This window comes from Salarias fasciatus, chromosome 23 (assembly GCF_902148845.1).
Source record: "Salarias fasciatus chromosome 23, fSalaFa1.1, whole genome shotgun sequence".
NCBI lineage: Eukaryota > Metazoa > Chordata > Actinopteri > Blenniiformes > Blenniidae > Salarias > Salarias fasciatus.
Genome location: NC_043766.1, coordinates 30,976,921 through 31,003,426, shown reverse-complemented (window position 1 = coordinate 31,003,426; position 26,506 = coordinate 30,976,921). Strand labels below are relative to the sequence as shown.

The following is a 26,506-nucleotide window of genomic DNA, read 5'->3' as shown; positions in this document are numbered from 1 at the left end:
AAATGTAGATGCAGATTTACTTTTAATCAAAAATATGGGGGCGGAGGGGATTACATTCATGTGGAGCACAGTAACATACTAAATATGGCAAACAATTGTTTTTCAGTCATCATCTATGGAACAACAAGTCTGCTTAGAAAGCACACATGCACTAATGCATATTTTTCACCCCTTTTATGTTCAGCGAAGGTTTAATACACTCATTTAAAGGACGGTAAATGCAGGAAGCACAATGCCATTACGGACACATTGTTACATCTTTGCAGTCATTTTCATTACATATCGTACCAAGTCTAAGAATATATAAGTAATCATTATGAGTATGCTGCCTCATGCTGGAAATCACTGAGGAAGTTAACACAACACATTTAATTATAAACTCCAAGCAAATTAGAAAAGGGGTTTTTCTGACTTTTGCAGTAGAAAACAAACAAGAAGGGAGAAAAGACCAATCCTGAAGTAACTGGTGTCAATCAATAATATAATCTCTGTGACTGCAAATCAGTCATTGTGTCGAACCGATGTCTGAAGCCAAAGAAACCAATGGCGACGAGTGATTCAGGACAATGCTTTGCTTTGCATGTGTAGACCAGAATAAAATCAAATGGTCGTAAATACAATATGCTCAAGTCTGGCAGTGAATCGTTTGTTTGGATTAGGACAGTGAGCATCAAGACATTCAGCACATCCTGGCATTCCCCTTTCCGGGAGATTCTAACTCTTGCACAAGTTGAAAGTGAGTGATACTGAATTGGCAGTTCTTCAGAAGAATAGAATAATAGCAAAAACATATCTTCTTCAACACTACGTACACAATATCACATAGAATACCCGCAATAGATTACAATACACTGTATTATGCAATATCTAAGTGCAAGTTATTATTTTGGCACAGTTTCTGATGTTAAGTAATCACTTTGTTGTTCATTGTAAACACAGACTACTACAGCAGGTCCAATCACCTGCATACAACGGTTTCTAATTCACAAATATGATAATATAGGTATTGGTAGGAGCAGGCAGCAGGAGAAGCCTTCATCTCAATGATGGGATAGAGCAAAAACGAATGCACTGGACCAGCGTGTAAAAGGAGAGAAAGCAAAGTATACAGAGATTCAACCACATTTCATTGTGTATGCATACTCTGCAGTGAAGAAACAAACCCAGGTTCAATGTGATTTGGCAGAAGCATTTTCCCCAAGCTGTGCTTTGACTCCATCGCAGTCTTCATGAAATAGATTGAACAGATTATTTGGGAAAGTAGCTCATTAAAACCCATGTGTCTGATTGCAACAGCGCCCCCTTCCATAACAGCTCAATGAGGTCCTGTGGATGCATAAAGCATGCACAGAGAAAAGGTCTGGGTGAATACTTAGGATCGCTAAAACATTCAATTTAATCTTGGAGACTATTATTTTGTCCCAGAGCAATAACCCTGACTGTTGCACAACCTTGGGGTATGTTTAGAGCCACTAAACACACTATTTCCAGTGATAAAGTGGGTTTGCAAGATCAGCTGTGGCATTGCGTTGTGATAACGTTAAAGATTTGTTGCCATCTTGAACTCTTATCTGTGAATAAATACATAAATATCAGAGCTACAGATAGCAGAATATGTGTAAAATGAAAACTATTATTGCCAAAGAAGGTCATCCTCTCAATATAATCTTACCAGACACATCACCCAGCACTAAGCAGAGGTAAAATAAACAATTAGCTTATCCTCATCTACTCTCCTCTCTGTACAGAGTGGTCCACAGAGATGTGTTTAATCTAGAGGGAGTGCATGCATGGAGCTGGTGTTGACAAAGGAAACAGTCAAGCAGGTCACCGCATCCTTGTAGATTCACAGTATTAAGACATGTCAAAGGGTTAATGAATGATCTACAGTGTAGGTCCAGTCTTTGTTCCTCTGCGATCTTGGTTTCCAGTCAAACAGACCTCCGCTGACCTTGCATTTGTGCCCTGTTGATTATATCTTGGTACATCTTCGACCTGAGAAATCGAGGGTAGGAGTCTTTTTCCATGAGGCTGTAGATTTTAGCTTGGGCCTCATTGAGGCTGGTCGGGGTGGGATCTGCCAGGCTCTGCTTGGTCTTCTCCCGGGTGCGGTAGTCAATGTTTATCTGCCGGATTCAGAAAACCCTGCATTAGAGGTCAGTAGATGAGGGTAAAGGTGCATTTATATGACTGCGCTCCAAGTGAAAATGCATCACTTTTTGCACTTTCGTTACAGGAAAGTTTCACATTTTGAAAACAGTTTTAAAGTGAGATCTTGGAGGGCCGCCGCCCTGCATGTTTACATGTCTCCCTGCTTCATCACACCTGAAGGGTCATCATCAAGTTCAGCAGAAAGTCTGATAACGAGCCCAAGTTGATCTTTGGGATATGAACCTGAATCATCTACTCCATTTTCAAAGAATCTGAAGTTTGACTTTTTTGTATGAAAGATATTACACAAATCGCCCCATTTAGTTTCACTATTGTTGCATCTGCTATATAATTTGAAAAGAGCCTGAAGTTACACATGTCCACAGTGAGTGAAGTTGAAGAGAAAAAGCTGGGGCGTGTTGTTTGTGCCAACTTCCACAGATGTCTTTGCAGCGCTACAGGGACCTAAATATTACAGTAGGCCCTGTGGCATTTTCATTTATTCTTTATTTTTCATACTTTATGGGACATTAAACCAGTGACCTGGCAAAAAGTCAGTTTGTTTCCCATGAAGTCAGTTCATTATGAATTTATCAACATGATCTAGAACATTACCACCACCTATCATAATGTGACTTCAATACACCAAAGCTCACAACCGCTGAAAGATTTACATGTGAAATGCACATAAATGGTTAAATTACCTTCATAGCACATTTTATATTTTGTTATCTTTTCTTTAAATGAAGTGTACTCCGTGTTTTCCATTTTCTCTTATTTTCTTTAAGCCTTCCAAAATTAAAGCCACTACATTATTAAAATTAGCAATGGTTTTTGTTTCGCTATTGAAAAGCTTTTCATAATCTGAAAGAACCAACAAAGAACCATATGTTGACACAAAATCAAACACCAAGAACGCACCTCTCTTGGTGCCTGGACATCGATGAACTCCTTAAAGATCTTGTTCGCCTTGGACACAAGCTTGGTGGAGCTCTTGATTTTCTTGTAGTCTTCACAGGCCATCCAAAACTCGATGTTCTCATCGCTGAACTCCGTCTTGAGAAATGTCCGGAAGGCAGCCAGCCCGTCTGGAAATGAATGAATCAGAGTGTAAATGAATGAGAACAACTTCAACAAAAACACAGTTGATCTTGCAGCATGTAACACGTATGTGTCTGTACAGCGGCTGAACGCCCTCCCTCCCCCCTCCTCTCAGGATGTTTTTATTTATTTAACTCAGAATAGCTTATCCATGTGACGATGTCCTTGGTCCTATCTTGTTCATTTTCCAGAATGTACACGCTATGTGGGAAAGAGGGAAATGTTCCTGTGACTGGAACACAAATAAAATCACAACAAAACTCCCCCACTACGAGCCTCGTCCCCTCTGTTTTACAGAGCAAAGATAAGTGATCAATTAATGTGCCCCCTATTGATGCTGCTCAGAGGAAGGGCATGTTTTCCTATGGGTTTGTGTCACATTGACATGTTATTTTCATCCTTCTCATTTCTGCTGTTTGTTTAATAAAGCTGTACGAAGAGGGGCCGGTCTATTACTCATACATCGTCATGGTTGTTGGTGGACATGGTTACAGGTGGGACTGCTGCACCAGCTGGTTTGGTCCAACCTCAAAGCAATCTGCATATAATTGATAAGACATTTTAAGAATTCCTTCCTGAATGAATCGTTCCTATTTGATGGAAACAGATGAAAAAAAAAAAGAGGAAGTCTTGTATTCAGGGTCCAATATTCAGCTTGTACTTAAGGGTGCAGAACAACAAAACAACAACACATGCCTCAGAAACAGCAGGGACATTCCCAGTGAGATCCGCTGATGCCTGACTGACTGAGTTAGTGAAATGTCAGGTGGATGCGGTGAAGACAGAATCAGTGATCATCGGGGAGATGAGAAGCCCGCTGCTACAGGTGCTGTACCGCGGAAATTCGTTAAAATGCTGAATCCAGTTTGAACAGCAGCAAGGGCACATGGGAGCTGCAAATAAGGTGGAATAGGCTGAGGACGCTGGTCACTGTACGCTGTGTGTAAGTTAAACAGCGACTGACAGTTTTGTCTGTCCTGCAATGCAGATCACGTTCTCAATTTTTTTTTTTTTCCAGACAATCTGACATTTTGTTTGTTTGACCTAAAAAACAAACCCAAGCAACGATGCTGACACAACCATGTTAGAGAATCTCTCAAGCTGCCGCTTTCTGAGCCTGTACTCTGTGTACAATCAGGGCTATTTAGGCACTGTGATTTTGAGCAATTGTTGGAGCATTGCCAACCACCTGAAGACCTGACTGGATTCACTCCGAAAGAATTACACCTGCTGGATGATGAGAAACATTATGCAGGAATTCATGGACCTAAAATACAAGCTTAGTGCTGGACTGTGCGACTCCTTCAGCCACACTGGCGAGCCATGCAAACGTGCCGTGATACTGTTTGAGACGTCAAATACTACAAGTCAAAATTTAAATCCTATAATCGGTGGAAACCACAGATGGATAAGAAGTCATTTTTTGTGAAGAAAGAGCATTTAGCTCTTTGCAGTTCTGAGATTTTTTTTCTTTTTCTATCCGTCATATTATTTCATAAGACCAAACCCTCCGGTGCTGCATTTATTTCCCATTTTTCTCCCTTTAGTTTGGAATCAAGCGTTCACAGATTTTCATTTTGTGCTCTTGTCAGTTTTCAAGGGAGACAGTTTCAGCAGGCAGTGGTGATCGATTTGGCAAGTTTGAAGTCCACTATTGACAGGTTATTGCTGTGGCTCCATGAGCAAGGCCTTTGACCCCCCACCGCTCCCTGGGTGCTGAGTTGTAGCTGTCCACTGCTCCCTGGTCAGAGGCTGAAGCAAGTAAGCATTTTTTTTTCTTTGTGAATGTCAACACTCGAGCATATAACTTTTGCAGGCGTGAAAGATTTCCTCGAGGTACACTGGCTTCCCTACATCGCTCACACATGTGAGAGCGTGGCTGTCTATCTCCATGTTTGCCCTTTGATGGACTGGCGACCTGTCAAGGCTTTACCCTGTATGGTTTAACTGGGATTCACTCCAGCATGCTACAAACCTATGAAGCTGCATTTACATGACACTTAATCTGAAAGTGATTCATTTTTGTGTTTTTCTTTCAGAAAAACTTTACTTTTACATTTTAAAGTTTTAAAAACGATGTCTGGTGACATTTAAAAGTAGCAACGTCTCAGGAAAAGAGATAGAGATAGAGTAGAATTTTTCGAAAGCTGCATGTGCAAGTGTTTTTGAAAATTTTGACATTGGGAGCTGTTGTGTTGATGCCAAAGTACAAAGAAAGGTGTCAGTTTTCACATGAAAACATTGCTGAATCTTGTCATCTAAAAATGATAGAAGGTGGTGTGATTCGAACTGTGGTATGCATTTAAAAAATGGTTTGATTTTCCCTTGTGTATTGAGAAGGAAGCATTTTGAAAATCTCTCTCCCCGCAAGCCATTTTCATGGCAATACAACAGCCTTCTCTAGCATGCGAACAACCAAAACTTCACCTGACTTTTGCACACAGGACCTGACATTCATTCTATACCTTGAGGCAATGTGATTTAATAACCCAAGTCGCAGGTACATGATGTTCTTGTACCAATAAGACATGTAATAGCCAATACTGTGTGCATGTCAGGCCTTGGGGATACTGAAAATATGGTTTACACAATGAAGAATAGCACCAAAATACTGCAAGGTGTAATTCACTATTTCCTCTTATAAACCAAATTAGGGAAATTCTTAATACAATATCCTTCCAGGGAACATTCAGTACCGTGTTCTGAACTTCTGATTGATTTCTCATTACTGTGCGTGTGTTTTAGTGTGTGAGTGTGTGCATGGTACTCTTCTCTAAAGTTTGGTCTTTGGAAACAGGATCTCTGATCTGTCACCTCCCACTCTCACTTCTGTGGGCAGACTCTCTGTTATTGAAAAGTTTTGTTTGTTTGTTTTTTCTTCCTGATGACCTTTAATACCTCATATATGAAGCCACTGTTTTATGTCATAACCTCTGTCAAAACAAATCTTAACTTTCATATGAGTCCCGATTATTTTCATTCTATACCAGCTCATCTGATCCCTTTAAAAAAACACACACAAAATAGAGGTTAATTGCTTATGTGCAACTGCTTTGGCATTCAATTTCAAAGAGAGCCTTAATAAAGCATATAATAATTATTATCAAATGAAGGTAAAGTTTATGAACACTCCCAACAATCGATGTCATGTTATTGCAAATTGGGTCCGAAATGCAATTGTACTCGCTTGAGGTCTGAAACAAATTAACAAGGCCAAGAGATTTAACGATACAATTACAGGTTTCGGTCAAATAAGTCTTTATTGTTGATATTTTGCATAAAAGCTGTCTTGTTCTCCAAATGCAAAGAAAAAACCGAAGAGTGTGCATGCAATACGGTGCATTAGTGATTGTGAAGCTGATTTGAGTATTTCATGGGATAGTGCTCCCACGTGCATGCAAGAAATCCAGCGAGAGATTCTGGAAATGGGTACAAGCACAGTACTTTTTCTATTATTGCGTTTCCCATAAACTACAATGCATTTGCAAAAATAATAAATGCATTCAGTAACATCCAACTCATTCAGTATGAAGCAATTCACAACCTGCACTACACACTTCTAATTCACTCCAAATTATTTAAAAACTATTAGGCAGTGAATTATTTTCTTTTTGATCAGTGGATGACCTCTTGCTTAAATTAAGTTAAATGTTTCAGTCTGGCAGAAACAATTTGATTGAAATTTAGGATTTTTTTTTTCTTTTTTGAGAAAAAAAGTCACTTTTAGGGTGATTTCAATCCAAATTGAAACTATATATATATTATGTTTTACATTGATCTGGATCTCCAGCTTGTCATAGATTTGTCAGAAAAGTTTGCTAGTCCATCCAGATGTCTACAAGCGAGTCTGTGTCAGGATTTCTTTGGTCCTACAAGACGGTCAGACACTCGCTATGAGGGAAGGAGTTCACCAGTCCTCAAAAAAACCACACAAAAACCCATCTTACATAAAATGCTTGGGAGGGGAATGACGGGAAAAAAAGTGGAAGGTGTTATGGAAAGAGAAAATTTCAATTTTACAGCTACATTTAGGAGGCGTCACATTTCTCTCACGGCCCATTCAGCACATTCACATTCAGCTCATTCACTTACATTTGTGAGAGAGGAGATGATCAAACGATTCAGACCATCGGACAACTTCATCCGTTGAAACCCTGACAGAGAGAAAACCAAAGGGAAGAGTCTGAATAAGCTGCAGGCCAACTGCTGTGCTTTCATGCATTTTTAACCCAAGTTGGTATTATATTCATTATTGAAGAGCTCCTAAGTTTAATGTATAATTTATCTTCCGTTCAGAGCTGTTCTTCCTCCCGCTACTATGTGGGTCTTCAAATATCTGGTTACATTTCAGAAAGATGTCAGGAAGGTACAGAGAGGACAGAGGAACAATGCCTCGCCTTTGTTCACATTTGCTATTTACAACATGGTGAATATATTGTATCATGACACCAGGGAATGAGATGCTTTATGATATTCCCTGATAGATGCTTTATGCAGCCAAAGGCGTTATGAGGATGTTGTTGTTTTTTAAGGCAATGAACAGATTTTGATTGCATTTGTTAGAAAACTTTTCTCTTTAATGAAGCTTACAATTAGATTTGCTCAAGGAAATTTGGACCATTTTCCAATGACACTTTAATGCTCTGAGCTTCTTTTATTTTCTCAATTCTCGTGTTTTTTTTTTTTGTTTGTTTGTTTTTTTTCATGTAGTCTGTTTTCTCTCCATCTCCAGTTTTTGGAAACTGAAACTGATCAGAAATCAGAGCTCAGTAGGGACCATTGGTTTAAAGACATCTCCCAACGGTCTACCTTACAGACCTGCAACCTGACGACTAAAAGAGCTTTTTTCCACCAAAGAAAATGTCTGGAGACTTTAATTTTTGAAACAAACAAACAAACAAACAAAAAAAACCCAAAACAAAACAGGCAGGAAGTATAACATATACACTTAATTTGAATGAAGTTTTACCAAAATTCTTGTTTCTGATTATGCATTTTTTCTTTTTCACAAATATTCTTCCACTTGATTAATACTAAACAATTCATACAGGCAAACAGGGTTACATTTTGCAAAATAGACTAAAACTGCAAGCTGCATAAACTTTAAATGGCTTAAACTGTAACGAGCCCTAAAAAGACAACAAAGCGCATCATGTCTGCAAAGCTTTAAATTAAAGGTAAGTGTCAACGATTGTGTAAGGAGTGCCAAGTAGCCTATGTCTTCTGAAAGTTATTTCACACAACAGAAGGACGGCTCTCAGACTGTTCTGTGGTTGTAGTCCCACAGGAACAGAGCGGGACGGTGGAGGCTTTTCTTTTTTGTCATTTTTTGGCAGACTCACTTCAGACACCTGGTTGTGGTCTCGTGGGCAGGAGACAGAAACTCGGAGAAGTCACTGCAGGAGTCAGATTTGTTGGACAAGCAGCCCAGTCTGGTCTTCATTGTGCAAATGCTGTTGGAAAAGAAGCAGATAATATTCATAATTTTTCTTCAGCTTTATGCATGTTCATCTCACATTTTGAGTGTGATTGTGTAACAAAAACAATGAGGTTTGCAGAACTTCCCCAGGTAGTAGTGTGACAGTCGCAAGTGCTCCAGTAAGAGCACCGCCGTCACATTATAGCTGTTGCTACAGCGACTAATCATATGTTATGGCTTCATGGCGCCAGGCCTCTCCTGCTTTGGATGTTTTGACTATGTGTAAGTTCCTAAATGTTAAATCAAGACACAGTGTGATAAGGCCAACTGTGACCGGACGACAGGTGTAACTCCATATGCAACAACCTGATTCAGTGCAGCTCTGACTCATTCAGAGCAAACCACCAAACAGCCCTGCTGCCGATCATCATCCTTTCCTGAGGTTTTAGTTTAAAAATGCATTATGAAATGTAAACATCTTGTTATCTGATAGAAACTTCTATGTTGCAAAAGGGACAGAAATCAAGGTTAACTTCTTTTTGAATATGCTGCTCAGGAAATAAACCATTTCAATGGAACAGATGAGAAAAGCAAAGCATTTACTGGTAGCTAATGCGATGAAACAGACCACAAATTGTTTGCACTCCAGCTCAATTACACAAATGAAGTTTTAGAAAGTGTGTACTCATGTATGAGAATTGTTTTGTTTGTTGTTGTTGGGTGGGTGGAGGTGGGGGGGTGGGGGCGGGGGCTTATCAAAACAACCAATTTCCTTGGGACCTGACTAAAAATCATATACTGGAATTAATTACTGCACATAGACTTATAAAAAATACAAAGTGACTGAATTCAAAGGAAACATAAGAACATGAAATCATAATTAATCACAATATATAAGTATAACAGAGATAAATACAGCAAAACACTGAAGCCTGAGTGAAGAGATCAAGGCAGCGATGTAGCGTTAGCATAGCTGTAGCTCAAGTATCAGCTATGTCAACATCAGTCTAAGAGAAGCACTTGGACTGAGAGGGACAACATGTTTTGTGTGCGTGTGTGTGTGTGTGTCCATCTCATTGTGTTAGCACTGGGAAAGACTGGTGTCCTAAAGAAATGTACTGTGCTTCACACATGGTTTCCTGGGATCAGTTTGATGTAATTAACCTAAATAGGGGACCTTGCAATTGTTTACTACTATGTGATGCCACGCTTCCACAGTGTTTTCTGGTTGTCGTGACAACTTTGTGATGTAAAACTCCTCAGAGTATTGTAATGGATGGAGAAAAGCTTGAGAACAACTAATGTGGTCTCTGTGTGTTTCTTTATCTATCCGTCCATCCGTCCTTCTGCTCATCGCATTTGTCTGTTCACCTCAAAAAGCCAGGGTTGCATAAGTGGTCCTGATTAGTCCCCATTTTCTCGGGTGATATCAGCGCCGCCGCTGCGGTTCAGAGCTGTCGATTGTTTTGACGCTTGGATCCTGAATTGGGAACATTGTATTAAATGTATTTTTCATTTTCAAAGCAAAAGCCATTTGTTCAGATTGATGGCCTTCATTTAAGGAATAAACTTTAGAGTTAATGCTATATGTCCATCAGTTTTTGTTAGTATGTTCCGGCGTCCAACGTGTGTGTGTATGTGTGAAGACAACACGAGCACAATACATCAGGTTTCTAGCTTTTCTGATGGAATTTGTCTTTCAGTCCGCTTTCTTCCACAGAGTCTGACAGGTGTCAGCTCAGTGAGGTAAATATAATTTCACGGAGGAGGACATGAGTTGATAAAACCAAGAATGAAAGCCCTCCCCTCGCCCTGCACTGGGAAATATTGAGCTAATGGTTTACATGCTCGCTCAAAAGCTTATCTCTGCTGCCAAGAATAACTCAAAACACTGAAGGCATTTGCAGCTTCCTTCAGATGCACCGTAGATGTGACGCAGGCTGCCCTAGAAACACCCGTGTTATGCTCGGTATAAAGCAGACGCGCTGAACTGGAAGGGTAGTTTCCGTCTCGTCTGGATGAGTCATAATCTCTAGGTGCACTTCATTTGTTAATGAATAGTTATTTTCAGGCAGGACTTCAAAAATAAAATGCGGGGATATTTTTGGGTTGGCAAACTATGTATGGAGTTAACTGAAGTTCACTGGTGAGTGTTGGGTTGTACGTCAGAAAGGTTATAAAAGAGTTTTGTTGCACTGACAATAAGACGAATGTGTCATATTCAAAGTCAAAGCCACTCGAACATTAATAACCTGCAAAGAGCTGTTAAAAGAACATGCAGCGTCATGGTTCTCCTGGACCAAGATTCAACAAACAAATGTTGATATATAGTTTCAAAAATGTCAAAGATTACTGAAAGAAAAAAAAAACAGATCTAAGCCTGAGCAGATGTTTTCATCACAGCCAAATAATTTTTTTACTCTGATGGGTCCTTGTGTTCCGTGTATAGTTCGTATTCTTCGAGCCGTTCTTATCCTGTTGTTCTGTCTTTATTTTTATTGGTGCCTGTTTCCAGTTCATGTCCCAATTCGTGTCCCATGTCTGCTCGCCAGCTCTCCGTTTGTCACGTCTTTCTACGCGTCGTGTCTTATTTCCCCTGTAAAGACCCGTACAGACAACATGATTATATTTGCCACGTCGTGCAACATTTGTCGTGCATTAAATTTGATCTGCACGCTCTTGATTGCTGCGCTTGTGGCTCACTGAGCACGTTGTCTTCCTGTGACAAGGTTGCAGGTTCAATCGCCTACTTCACCCTGTCCATATGCCAAAGTGACCTCGAGTAACACCCCGAACCTCAAATAGCTCTCATTGGAGGCTGGGCTAATTGCATGGCAGCTGTCACCATCCAGTCTCTGACTTAAATTGACAGTGGAAAAAAAAAAAAAAGTTTTGTGAGAATATCATGTTGCTGCATTCAAAAAAGAAAACTGAACTCTTTCTCTAGTAACATATGTAGGAAACAGCTTGGTTGTAGTTGTATCCAAAATGCTACATCTATGTAGATCAGCAATGTCTGATGTTGTTTTGATTGTTGAATCATTTTAAACTGCTCTACTATTACTTGTTAACACCTTCATCCTCTATTCCTAGTAACTATTTATCCCTTTAGCACTGTACAAATCGTCTGATCTGTGATCTGTATTCTATTTATTCTGTGCACTTTCTCTCTGGGAATAACAAAGTTGTGATATTCTATTCTATTCTATTCTGTTCTATTCTATTCTATTCTATTCTATTCTATTCTATTCTATTCTATTCTATTCTATTCTATTCTATTCTATTCTGTCATTTTGTAGACTATGACTCGCAGCATCAGTCACATGTTGCATTGTAACCAGCTGGCATGACATTTGATGTACTGTACAGCATAAGAACGATGATTTTAAGTCATGATCAAAGACGTTGTCTTTGTTTTGTCTGTCAGATTTCCTCGTCCTGTGTTTTTTCACAATGCTTTCTTCTGCTTATTTAATTTCTAAATGTTGCTTTTGATGCAATACATATTTGAATTATTAGTCAGTGTGTGGATATATGTTCTCTCCAAACCTGCAGTTTTGAGGTTTTTGGGGCATCATACAGCCAATTATGACAGAAAATATTCATTATTTTTGCCTCAATGCTTTTTTTTGAGTCTTCAGTCTTCTTCTTTTGATTATTTTAACAACTGAACTAAACGGAATCACTCTTTTATTCCATTAAAGACTAAAATATTCTATGTGTAACTTCAATAAATAGAAATATAGAAATTGAGCATGTCATTCCTACATACATACATACACATATACATATACATATATATACACACACACACACACACACACACACACACACACACACACATATATGTATATATATATATATATACATATATATGTGTGTGTGTGTATATATATGTATATGTGTGTATATGTATATACATTCTCATTATGTGTGTGTGTGTGTATATATATATATATATATATATATATATATATATATATATATATATATATATATATATATATATATATATATATATACACACACACACACACACATAATGAGAATTATCAAATGACAATGAACACTCTTCCTGGTGCAGAAGCTGCCAGCTAATGTATTTCTAACTAAACTACAGTGAAGACCTGTCCTCTTAGCTCTCTATTTTGCTTCTCTTCTCTTGCACTTACTATCCATTTTTTTGAAGCTGATAAAAGTAACTGAACTTTACTCCAGGACACGAGACAGTTTTCAGCCACAGACCCTGAGGAATCCTGGCGGTCGACAACGAACCTAAACCAGCAACAAGCTCCCATCAGAACTGCCAAAGTCTCTTATAGAATCTTGAAAAGAAAGTTGAAACACTGTATGAACTACAGGAAAGTTGCACCTCCTTGGTTCTGTAGCAGCTCCTGTACATGGAGTGAATGGGAATGAATGGACATATATTGTTATGCTTCTGATTCAGTCTCATGTTGAGCATCACACCGTGAACATGGGGAAACATCTCATGGATTCATCCTGTTGGAACTGAAATAGCTGCTGTAGCTCAAAAGTCAAGCATCTGAGCCCAGACTTTGTCAGACAATGTGAAAGTTTGGAAAAGAATGTTGAAACGAAGCACACGGGCTGCGAAGTCTATGATCGAAATTTATAGCATCTATAAAGACAAACTTTTCTGACGTTGCTGATGTGTGACGTTATGCCGGGTTGTATTGGACAGCTCTCATGAGTAACTTTATCTCTGTGCGATACCCAATACCTGATACAAGTATTGGTATTGATGCATCCCTAATATAAATGTTTATTTCCATATAATTTTGACTCACTACAAAGTGGCACAAAACTTGCATGAGTTGCAGACCCCTGACTGAGCCTGAATGAAGGTAAAAATGCTAAAATATTCCTTGCAGTAATTTCATGAATTCGAAATAATCGTGAGCTAATCTGGTCAGTAAATACTGTCTGTTTAAAATATGAAATCCTGACACGTTTTTCAGCAGCTTTGAATCTGTGTTACAAATAGAAACAATTGTTGTTTTATTATGGTCAAACTAGCGTGAGCCCTTTTCAGCAGGATAGCATAACTGATGGGTTTGACGACAGGTGAAATGGTCTTATTGATCAGCCTGCCCGGTGTGCATCAGACTCCCGATGCAAAGACGTCTCCCACGTGCTGATATATCTTCTCTCACCGCCTCTTCTCTTGTTTTGACAAATCTCTATCTTCACGGCTGTTGTGAGCCACATTCTTCATCTGCAGTGCGCTGCAGACACGTGCTGCTGCGCTGAGCTATTTATAAAAATCCCTGACAAATCCATGTAGTCAGGAGGAAGCAGTGCATGTTCTATTCAGCCATGCAGCAAGGCCAGCTCCTGGAGGAAGGAGGCTAAAAACAGCATCAGCACACCAACATCTCAGATAGACACAAGTGTGCCTTTCAAATCTAAAAGCACTCACAACATCCGCTAGACCTCCAGGATCTGAGATGCCTGGTGGGGTTTGTGGATTAAGAAGCAAAAATCAAGATCATGAGAGTTGTCTCTGGATATGTGCATGTGTATGTCTGTGTAGGAATGTCTTCTTTGATGTTACCCAACTTGGTGCAATGCAGATTTTTAGATGTCTCTTCTTGTCCTCATTTCTTGATTCTGACAAGAGACACCCTGCAGTTCCTCATTAAGACGTCTGTCGTCAACATCTGACTCGCTGCCAAGTGGTTATGAGGGGGAAAAAAGACACGTTTACTTGGTTAGAGGTAGCTTAACAGTCCAAAGTCAACAATAGGACACCATGGATAAAGGGACATAACCTGCACTGATGTACACAGTACATTTATAGGCGCATGGATGCGCTGATGCACAGTGACGCCTGTGTTGACGTAAAAGGCAAGGAGGCACGTGAGCGTGTCAAGAAGTCTCTCAGGTTAAAAAAAGAACATCTCCAGCAACCATCATATCGCCGCTCTCCTTTCCGAGGAGTGTGAGTAAAAATAGCAACATGTCAAGTTAAATCAGACATTGTGACTGTGGCCAATTAAATTAGATTTTTATCCTATATATGTACGTCATGCTACTTCTGATTCAGCACTGGGAAAGGTCAGACTAAACAAAGAGCGTACTTTGCAGCACAGCACCACCACCGCCACACAAACTTAAAAAAAACAACAGGTCGAAAAACATAATTTTTAACTTCATATAAGCTTAATAGTATTTTTTTAACAATACTTTTAAATTTTATTTTCCTTTTGGAAGCGGGGATATTGTCAGGATACATCCATATTGCTTGAAAAGTGAAAATCACAGTGTTTAGAGAACTTGTCCTGCTTCCTGCAGCCACGTAACCTAGACAGCGCTTACCTTTCGCACATCCATTAATTAATAAGCCCAGGTTAGGTAACTCACCATGTTCCACTTATGTCTGTCACACTGAACTAGATTACATTGTCTGTGTCAGTTGCTCAATAAATGAGCCATGTTGCTGCCTTGTTTCTGTAAGACAACTTGTACCAACCTCATGTTCGTTGGAGAATGAAGTTACAGTCAAGATTCTCCGTCATGACGCTGGGTATTTTTAAAAGTGTTAAAATTTGTGTGTAGACATCTGAGGAATGGGCAAATCTGATCATTGTTAAAGAGGGAAACAAAATGTCATCCTCACAATATTACAGACAAATTGTGACCATCTGCATTTACCTCAAGTATTAAATGTTATTGTGGCAAATTATAATAAAACCAATCTCTAAATCAAACTTCATTTTTTTTTTTCAAAACAAATTTGTTAGATTTTTTTATGCTGTAATGAACTTAGTGACTATACATCATTTTTAAGATATTTTAAATAATATTTTGTACCAACTGTCAATAAAGAGTCATGAGGCCTGCTGATCAATCCAGCATTAGTCCTGCGATACGGAGGACGCAGGTTTAGAGCAGCCAGTCAAAAGCTTACTGATCACTTGGCGATTACACACAACATGCATCTCACAATCAAAAAGCAGTTAATTGAGCACACACACACACACACACACACACACACACACACACACACACACACACACACACACAAACACACACACACACACACACACACACACACACACACACACACACACAGATGTCAGAAAGAGATGAGAACTGGGGAGGTAGGAACTTTACAGGACAATGTCCCAGTCCATAGGATAAGATGGACCAGCAGGGACGGCCTGGTCTGGACCACGACCCCTCCCCATGTTAGTCAATAAAACGGTGGTGGTCAGAAAAGACAGGGCAGAGAAATGAACACGACATGATTTCAAACAAATGTAACTGATACATGTGGTTCAAATATGGCTGAACGTCATCACAACATCAACAGTAAAGTGTAGTTTGTTTTTTTTTTTTAATTGCCCCAGTGGCCACGCATATTGTGGACCAGGTCTTATTCTGTATTGACATGGCAGATAAAAGTGGTCAAAATCAAGTTTTGTGGCTGATGTATGACCCAGATTATTCTGCTAACATAGTGTTTACTTCACATCAGATCCAGCACACTGTCATGCATGTGATCTTTTCCGTCATGTTTTTCAAAGTGACCTCGGTCTGAATGGCCATGTCACATTTCATCTGACGTTACCGTCACTGAAGAAAGTCAGGGGCCTCGATTCTTCTCTAAAGGAGACGAGATGAGAAGAGATATAGAAGAAACTCTGCATCACAGAGACCTCTGGTCCAGAGGTAGCAGCCACTGCTCTGTGAAAGAACATCGATGCAATTCTTAATTCTTAATCCTCTTCTTCCCTTGATCAATTAGTGATAATTTTGTGATTTGTAATTGTGCGAACATGTAACATGTAATCCATAATCATAGGTGGAAAAAGGTTTTGTGGAGCAAATGTTTGTTTTATTTTTAAAGTTAGCCCTAATAATCTCCCAGCAGATCACAACATGCAGATAACTCTTTAGCATCAAATGTTTCAATATAACTGTTGATAAGCATTGGCTCAGGTCAGCAAAAGGTGAGAGACAGCAACGTGTTCCTTCAAAAATCCTGAGAAAAAAGTAGTGCAAAGCATCAGCTATGATATTATGACGCAGGGGTAATTCAAATTTGTCCCCAATTCTTTTGCAGGTAGTAGATCTCCAAACCTTTCGTACATACAGATACATGTTTTCTCATCACTCCATTTTCACCACCAGAGAATGCTGTATTTCATCTTTCTATTTTTTTTTAATTTCATTGTCATAGAATTGACTATTTCAATCATGTTGTTATAACTAGGGATGAACCGATAGGAGGAGTGCGTGTACAAGTACTAATCCTTAGCTAGTTGCCAATTCCGAGTACTGATGTCAATACTTATAAACAACATGAAGCCTAGTTTATACACCAGACGCAAACGATGAGTGACGGCTGTGCACCGCTGCGAATCACCACCTCTGCACAGCCTTTGTGTCGATGCAGCATGCACCTTCACTAACAGCCTACAGTTAGCGTAGCACAGCATCGCCACACTGCTCTATGCACACCTTGAAGACCAAGGAACCGAGTGTGCCGTGTGCTGCACACACACTCCAGCAGTATCTTGAAGATTTTTCCAAGTATAAGAATTCCGTGCAGTAGCACACCCGATACCCAGTCATGGTATCGGTGCATCCCTGTTGTGGTCCATTCTTCGCATTGACTCCTCATAGTATAACAACTGAAATACATTTGTGATTGCTGGGATTATTCAATAACTTTGCCATTCTTTTGCATAAACTTGAAATGCTTTGCTTGTTGTTTCAATGTATTTTCTGACCATATTTGGATGATCATCTCTTGAAAAAGATTTTTGCATCTAGATTCCCAGAACCTTTTCAGTACAATGCACGAACCAGTCACTGTTCCTTGCAACGTGCCCTGGAATAACCTTGCTATTTTTTTGTACCACCTTGCAGTAACGCTTCTGTTACCTCACAATGTTTTTAAATTACTGCAATTGATTTTCTCAGGTGGGTTTTTGACATTACCTAACAGTATTTGCATGGCTGCACAATGCTTCTGCATTATCTCCCAGTAATCTGTATGTTACCGCACAATACCTTCCCTGAACCTGAACCTGTGCTGGTACGGCCCTTGCTCACATGTGAAAGGTTTGCCATCATTTTTTCATAATACATTTTCTTAATTACCATAATTTTTTTTCCTTGCATTTGTTGGAAATGCAACACAAATGAATGGCAGATGAAAGTGCCAAAAGTACTGGGCACTCTCCAAATGTTGGTGTCATAATTATAAACTGCTTGAAGAATCAAATAGATTTATTGTCCAGATTCTTCACTCTATTCAATCCATGTTCCAGTTTCCACTGTTTTCAGGCAAATTAAGATGCGTCGTGACTCAGACGACAAGTTATTAAGGGTGAATGAACAGCAGTTTCATTTTGGCAGTTTGTGCATGTGTGCCTTTTCCTCTCGACTATCAAGTTGTCAGATTTGGAACTTGAATCACAAGAGCACAACTGTGGTCTTGCACGTGTGTGTTTGCTTGTGTGTACTTCTGTCTGCTCTGCCCAGAGAGCGGAAGAACCGACTGCCCACAGAAGTGTGTGTCAGACCATCTGACGCGTTGCCACTTTCAGCACCAAGAGAGAGTAAAAATCTCAGCTAATTTTGTGTTTATTTCTGTCCTTGGAGATGTCTGCGCTCGCTCTGCTCGCTCAGGCAGGACTCGGGGCAGGTTGTTGCACATCGCTCGCTGCCTCACGGATCTGATACCTGGCTACTTTGATGCAGAAACACCTTCCTCTATAAACAGCGTGACCCGACTCTGACATGTGTCTCTTTGACCTAAAGAGGCATTCCCTGAGAAACTACTCAGCAACAAAGACAGTAAATGTGAAGGAATGTTTAAGAAATAAAAATAATAAGAGAAGTCACTCCTTATTCTTTGTATCATAATGCAACAGGATGCATTGGTTTAAATACGAGCCTTGGCATCATGAGGCCTCAGGGACATCTGTGGCATTTTAGCTCTGCCTGTCTGGCCCTCAGGGTGTCACTGAGAAATCATCAATCAAACAAAAATTATTGTTGTTAATGGCTGTGTCTAACACCTTGATTAGCAGAGCCAGAACTTGTTGCTAAACAAGATTGGTATTTTAGAGTGAAAAGAAAAGACGTTTTATGAAAAAATACAGTTTTTTATTTACTTTGTTTTGCTTTTTTCAATAATAATGAAGAATATCCACAGTGTGGACGTTGCTCCTGCTCTCCTGTGTAGCAACAGGCGACACTGCAGACGTATGAGTCATGTAGCACTTGGATTTATTTAAAGCATGTATACTCCATGGAGTATCGGGCATAATACTGGTATAAGTGCACTACTAATTTATCAGAGCCTGATCGATTTCTTTAAAATCTTAAATTTTTTATAAATTTTAGATAGATCTAAATTTTCAGGCAAGTAATGATGCAAAAATTTAAAGAAAAACTAGTGTCAGAGGTAAATAATGGACTGCATCACTCGGGCACCTACACCTAAATGTAGTGTTACTGCTAATTACTGGATTCCTCAGCTTGGTTTCAATTTTTTAGTTCTTCTGTTTTTGGAACTTGGAATATGTTATCGATCAAACATGACTTACTGCTTCGGCTCTCTGCATTCTATCAGGTACTTGTCATGCACTAAAACGTAATTGTTGGCTTGCATTAGTACTACAGATCATAAACATCTCAAAAACACAAATGTCACACATCCCACACTCAGCTCAGCACCTTGTTAGTCACCATATCATCACTCCAGTCATCTACACATTTCAACATTAGATTTACATTACATGGATACTATTATATCCTGTCAATATGAATTTATTTTTTTATTTATTAGTAAAATGTTTTCCCCTAGAATGCATGTTGAAGAAGTTTATTCTTGTTTTAGTCCTAGTTGCAATCTCTTTCTGTTGCTGCTTCTGTGCATTAAAAATCACATGTGACAAGGAAATGCAAATGCAGACTCATGGGCAGGCTTTGTTTTTGTGATAGGTGCAGCATAATTGATGCATGCAGCCATGTGGACATGCTAAAAGTACTCTGAAGACCAAATGTGTGAAACCCTGGTCCTTAAGTTCCACAGTCCTGCATGTTTATGGTGATTATCTGAATGCAAAACCTGGACCATGGTCAGTCTCTGCAAAGCTTTGTGATGAAACAACCAGGTGTTTAGTTGAATTACTTTCAACCTTTTGTAGCTTTGTCAGTCTAACATGTATGTTGCATTTAGAGGCACTCTGCTAGATTTTAACAATATATTGTTAATTCAGTTCAACATTTAATGGCTCTGCAATTTTGTGATTATTTGTTTTTCCTTCAAAAAAAAACCTTTATTTCTGAAGACAGAGCAACAGGCCCGTGAGAAAGCTCAGTATAAATCTAAGGACTCAACTTGTGAACTGTGGTCCTTCCTGTTCATGTTCAATCATGTTCAAAACCTCCACTGTCCCCTGGTCCTTGGAGACCTGTTGTAAGGACACCTGTGCTCACTCTCATCAAGAGTCAACCTGGGATAGAAACACCCAGGGGGGCTTCTCAGCACATAACACCCTGATGCTATTTTCATCTGCCTGCTACTCAGAAAAGTACATTCATATACGGTGAGATTAATGTTAACATCCCCGCTATGCAGGCCTGACTCTATCTGTTCATTGTGTATCAACATAATCTACGTTCAATTCACGAGCTCCAGCAGCTTATGGATTAAACTCCAAATGAATACATATGCGCCCATGCAGGCCTCACAAGGGCACGGTGCATTACCTGTCACTGCAGTTTGCTTGACAACCTTGAAAAGATTTTCCATTTTCCTAACAAGTGTCACTATGTTTTTATCCTCTTTTCGTGAGCGTGAAATCATATTCGTTTGGATGCATGTTCCTCGGGTACGATCAGCAGTCAAAGCCAGAGGGGGTCATTGGTTACAGTGTAAACATGTGAGGATATTGGATAAAAACAACTTGAACGTTGTTAAAAGACATAACACTACAACTTCATTACAATAGCATGTTTAAAGGAGAACTACAGTGATGATTGGATGCACACACAAAACAAATGCAAGCCTATCATAGATCAAGTGCAGACTTCTCATTACAGCTTCAGGAACCAAAGAAAAATCTTCTGAACAGCATCAGTCTTCAATCCCTCACTCTGAAAATACAGACTTTGACCAAAACATAACACTTGATTTGCTGACAGTTACTGGCTGTGTGCCTTACATGTGCTGTTGGACAATGTAAGGAGGGAAAAACACATGCATGACGATGTTTTGAGATCACAGACAGGCTTCGTTCTCCAGGTCGGACTGTTCAGCTCATGCTGCTACCCTAACCTAGCTGGGCTGTTTCAGGACCTGTTTCCATGACAACTATCAATTACAAACATCATAGTTTTTCAGTTTACTTTTCTTAAGAGTCTCAGCATTTTTAAAATGATCACAACACACAAAGAAATGCTAGAAAGGCTGAATATTCTGCAGTTTGCATTTCCAGCCATAAGTTAGTTGCTGTGTTTTTTTGTACCCCCACTTATGCATGTTTACAGAGAACAGTGTAAACATTTGAACTCCTATAAACTGTCATTCTTTGCCTTCTAGGTCAGTTCATTATGCAGATAATGGTGTAATAGACGCGTGTTTTATTGGAAGAGCACTACTGAATTAAAGAGTGAGAATTGTCTCCATTGTTATTGTTGTCAGTTTATTTGCACGCGTGTGGAAAAAACTATTTGCTGTGACTGCATTGTGCATGTGTCTATTCCCCTGTTGTAGACAGAGACTGGTGTGTTTTGAAAGTGTGGCACTCCAGTGTTAAAAAAAGTGTTATTTTTAGTAAGGCTCAACATCATTCTCATATAAACAGATGGGTAAACATTAGTTTATTGATTTCACTTGAAACATGAAAAAAATGTCCAACTAAAGTGAGGGAAGCTCAGGTATTTTATCTCTTGTGTGTCGCCAAAGGTTTATTATGATAGTAGTGTAATACTTTTTATGTTTAAACTATTTGGTTGTGCGTTTGAATACCTGAGCTCTTCATCATTTAGTGAGAAAATGAACAGCATGAACTGTTGCAGCCTCTTGCATACAGCCATGTCTGGTTGACTTCAGGTATTTAAGAGTTTTGTGTTTGTTATGGTGAGGTATAGCCAATGTATCTTTAGGCCATCTTATTGACAACACAAGTTAGAGAGAAGATTTATCTCAGATCAGATATACCAGCTGTTGCTCAACTTCCCCCACATGCAGTGTGATTTCGGGGTATAGTGAGTTTATGATGTGCTACACTCCGAGTACGACAGTGAGTGTACCTGCACATTGTGGCTCTACACAGAAGTACTTCAATATATATACAAATGGACAACAAAGAATGCCTTCAGGAAGATATGAATGAAGCGGACCACAGACTGGACCATTGTACTCCTGGCATAAATAAGGTGGGTACGGAAATGTCTTTACTGGTGCTTTGATCAGCATTTTCTTTGATATTTATATATTTCTTAATGTTACAGTAGAAATGTCGTGTAGCTGCACTGACGCTGTGCAGTGAGATGAAGATCATGAATTTTCTAGCACTTATCTCTCGGTACATTCGCATTCACATGATCATGCTATCAGCTGAGCCCATTCGACTGTGTGACAAAGATCAAAGATCACAGATATCGCCACTACTGGCTGTCGTTTATCTTCTGCAGTCAAAATTACACTGTGTGTAGAAGGCTTAAGATGCAGAGGCCTATTGGTTGGCTGGTGGGTCCAAGCAACGTCAATAGTTCGAGCAGTGCTAATGATTTCTGGCAGCTGGGAGGCTTATTATGGACACATAAGGCCGAGAAGACTTACATGTTTGCCGCCATTTCGCTAATTACACTGTACAGCTTAACTGCTGAGGGGAACGGCACAGCTTTGTCAAAACTGACGAAGTGCATTTTGTCGTGCATTAGCTTTTAATCCATAAGAGTTGACTAACTTGCCTTTAACTTGTGAGAGACTGACCCAACACAGTCCACAATCAGTGCAGATACAATCAAGCTTTTAGCAGAACAAACAAAAACCTCCAGTCATTCACTCACTGTGGTATTTCTATGCATTTCCTCACTTAGGTGGAGGAAGCATCTCAGAACAATTGAACCAGGCCAACTGGACTTGGTCATATGTCTTAAAGTGTGTGGCGACTTGAATAGGGGGCAAAATGTCTTCAAAAACACACAACAAGTCCAGTTGACCTGGTCTAATTACCTAAAGGAACCTATATTGAGCACTTGATACCACTGCCCTTCAACAAAATCTACAAATTACAATCCATGCTTTAATATTTAAAAATAGATATCGTGTTAGTTGCACAACATGTATGCGTGTGAGATGTCTACCCAATGCTTTGCTGCAGAACAGCAATCCATTTTTCATGCATTTTACCTCAGTTACAAAAGTAACATTGTAAAAGCACAAGTTTCCAAATATAGTCAGTAAAGACATAAAAAAAAAAAAAAAAAAATCCAAACATATTCTGTACATCTTTTCTTGTTCCGCACATAATCACTTCTGTAAAAGGTCTCCTCAGCCACGTAAGTAGGTCGACAGGCTTCCTAGTGTTCGACCGAGAATTCGACTCAGAGCTATGTCAGATTACAGTCAAGTAAATCTGGCTGTCACTGGCTGGACAGCGCTATTAAAGGCACACGCATGCACACAGGATGATAAGGGCAGGCCACTGACTTGCATTTAGCTTCTGGAGAACATTTTGCTTGGTGATAAAATTAGAGCTTGTCATGTACTGGAGGGTAGATTCAAACATGATGTGATGTGACTGGGCCGAGTGGGCTTTTGTATAGTCCTGCTAAATGTCTTGTTTGGGGTAATGTTATGCCAAGGACAGGGAGAATTAATTGCTGCAAATTGTCATGATTTGCAGTTGGGGAAATAAACATTGCCAGTTCATGCAAATGTTTTGAACTTGAGGCAAAAAAAAAAAAACAAAAAAAAGAAACGTTAGAGTGCGAAATCTGCGAGTCGTGTCGTTTTTTACGGAATATAGTATATGTAAACAAAAATACCATTTGTAATGAATCAGCACGCATACCCTTCACAAACTCTGTGATGCAGGTATAATTTTTTTTCCTCTTTGTCTTTTTTTTTTTTTTTGGTTTGTTTTGACCCTAGGCTGTTTTGCCTGGGTGCTTAAGCCTTTTGCTCTCTTCAGTTCTACCCAGTTTGTGCTAAAAATTGCACATGTCTCCTGTCGCTCATCCCGTATTTAGCCTTTATGTAATCAGTTTGTCTCAGGGATTTATTTTGCATTGCTGAAACCGGCTTCACTCCAAGGTCCATCACTGTGTCTACTAAGAGCATTTTACTTCAGAGGGATTTAAAACTGTGTTGACAAATGACTGTATTAAGCACACAAAGGCTTCCGCTGCACAGCATCGTTGATGTATTTGCTCTCTGACTTGAACTTACTACTGCATATGGTGATGATACTGCACAACTCTATAAGAATAAAGCTCAACCACTAAGCTGCTCTCAGCAGAAAATCAAATTTTGTTTTTTTAGCCGGGCACCATATAAAGCCATTCTTATTTGTCTTTCTAGTTCTTTAGATATTTGAGAAGTGCCTGTATTTCACTCAGTTCTTGTATCTGGATTTTATATAACTTCTAATGTTATGTAGAGCTTTTTCCTTTGATTACTTATGTCTATCGTCATGCATCTGCAATGATCCGATGCTCAGGATACCTGCACATTCTACATGCATGTAAAAACACAGTGCAATTATTTATTTATTTATTTATTTATTTTTTTTATGACAAGTAAAACATTATTCTGAAGAATTTTTTGCACATTGTTACGGATTCAACAGAAAACTGAGAGGACAGTAAGACTGACATGCAACACGGGTTTCCAATGATGCTCGGTTTGCACTGGATTATGTAAGGCATCATCACTTTGAAATCGGAGCTCCCAAAACATTAAGCCTAAGTGCCTTCTATACCACCAGCAGGTTAGGGGAATTTTATTAGGTTTGGGTAAAATGAGCATGTAACCTTACATAACAGACTCCTCTTTCCTAAAAAATTAAAAACTGCATCTGCGCCTTTGTCTCCATTTAATCTGGGCTTTATTCTTTGCTCCTGCCGTAATTACTGTGGACACTGATTGTTGCAACATAAATAAATATATATCTGCAAGTTGTAGTTGTTGCTTTGTATTGATGACTATGTTTGCTTTAAATTTATTTTCTTGGAGAAAGTCTGAGCTTTGGATATACTATAATATTTTCCTCAGTCACCATAGCTTGTGAACATGCCAAAAATTACTACACTGAGCAATGAAATCTGGAAACTGTGGGAGACCGTATACCTGCACGAATGGACAGATTGATTGCTTGAAATTGTGAAGTCCCTGAAACCAATTACTGTAACGTCCTTGAGCAGCATGGAATTGACAGCTTGGTTCCAGTTCCAGCCAATGTTTGCAAGTAATCAGAGAATGATTAAGTAATTGATTAATAATGAAAATTCTGCAGCATGAATTGTTTGCTTCAGTGGTTCTGGAAGACTTCATATGCTTTCTGCACTGTACGAAGATCTGAATTAGATGTTCTGTCAGAAACACTGATCCCCAGAGCGTCTACTGAAAAAAGTACGAAAAAACAAAACAAAACAACAAAGGACAGAGTTTGTGTAACTAATTCCTAAACACCAAGAGGAAAACTGTGGCCATGGAGAATTGTAAACAAACCACAAACAGAGATGTGAAGTGCAAAATGCATGAGCCCTGAAGAATGATTACAGTGAATCAGTGTGGAGGGGTTTGTATACACTTCATTCTGAAGTAACTCGTATGAGGGGTTCAAAGACCCACTCCATCTGTAAGGACTCTAACAAGTGACATTTAGTGGACTGAGCAGCTCTGAGAGCTGCCAGCATCAAGGCAGGGAAGGGGCAAAGGTGTGAAATTACTTTCTGAAGTGCTCACAGGAAATGGTCCTGGAAGCTGTCATTGATCTGGTAGCAGCTAGAAATCTGGACATGCAGGATAGAACCCCCCCCCCCCCCCCCCCCCCCCCCCCCCACCCATCATAAATATCTGCAGCATGGCCGATAATAATCACACTTCTAAGCAACTGCTTGCATTTCTCTCCTGAAACAGTTTTATTGCAGTTTCCAGTCTTATCTCCACGGACATCATTTCATCAACTGTGTTTTCCCTGATTTGACTGTCAGCCTAACGTAAAGCTGCACATGTTAATCAGCCCTGTGAACCATTAAGAAGAGCAATAAGACCCGCACAATGCCAGCAGCTTAGTGTCCACGGCAGAATTGCATAACACGCTGTCATTCAATAAATGAATATGGATCCTTTACCTTGTGTCCGGTGTGAGTGAGAGAGCTGCTGGACTCTGTCTCCCCTTCGTTTTTAGCACTGACTAGCCCCAACGTGCGTTTTGGCAGGACGCAGCCTCCGTCTAGCCAAAGCTGGTGTGTATTTGTTTGAAATTGCACGGCTCTGGACTGAAGATATCTAGTGTTTCTGATGCCAGCGAGTGGGAGCTACATGCGGCATGCTCATTGGTGTGAAATTGTGGGGGGAGAGAGCAGCCGGGATGGATAGAGGCAGAGGGGGTGGAAACGGAGAGAGACGGAGGGGGAAAGGGGCTTTGTTTGCACAGGGAAATCTCCAAGGACAACCCCGAGCGCATCTGTGAAGCGGAGAAGAGCTGCTCAGTGATGTTGTGCTTAGAGAGATGGAAACATGCATGTGGAGTGCAAAGGGGAAGCCGGGGGTGGATACAGATGCTGAACTGAGGCTGTTTACCGCCAGCATTTCAGTCGCGGAGGACAATG

At 39.7% G+C, this 26,506-nt stretch overlaps 1 protein-coding gene across 2 annotated transcripts; it reads right to left on the bottom strand.

The window, feature by feature from the left end:
- Positions 1–1,710: 1,710 nt before the first annotated feature.
- On the bottom strand, positions 1,711–26,246 carry rgs8 (regulator of G protein signaling 8). Of its 2 annotated transcripts, none has more exons than XM_030082550.1 (5): positions 26,027–26,246; positions 8,595–8,708; positions 7,345–7,406; positions 3,073–3,239; positions 1,711–2,126 (listed from the first exon to the last, which is right to left on the bottom strand). In XM_030082550.1, the coding sequence occupies exons 2-5, from the start codon at positions 8,693–8,695 to the stop codon at positions 1,932–1,934; spliced, it is 525 nt and encodes a 174-aa protein (XP_029938410.1). In that variant the 5' UTR covers positions 8,696–8,708; positions 26,027–26,246; the 3' UTR covers positions 1,711–1,931. The 2 variants fall into 2 exon arrangements, with proteins under 2 accessions (XP_029938410.1, XP_029938409.1); XM_030082549.1 differs by having other exon boundaries at positions 8,595–8,705; positions 26,027–26,245.
- Positions 26,247–26,506: the final 260 nt, after the last annotated feature.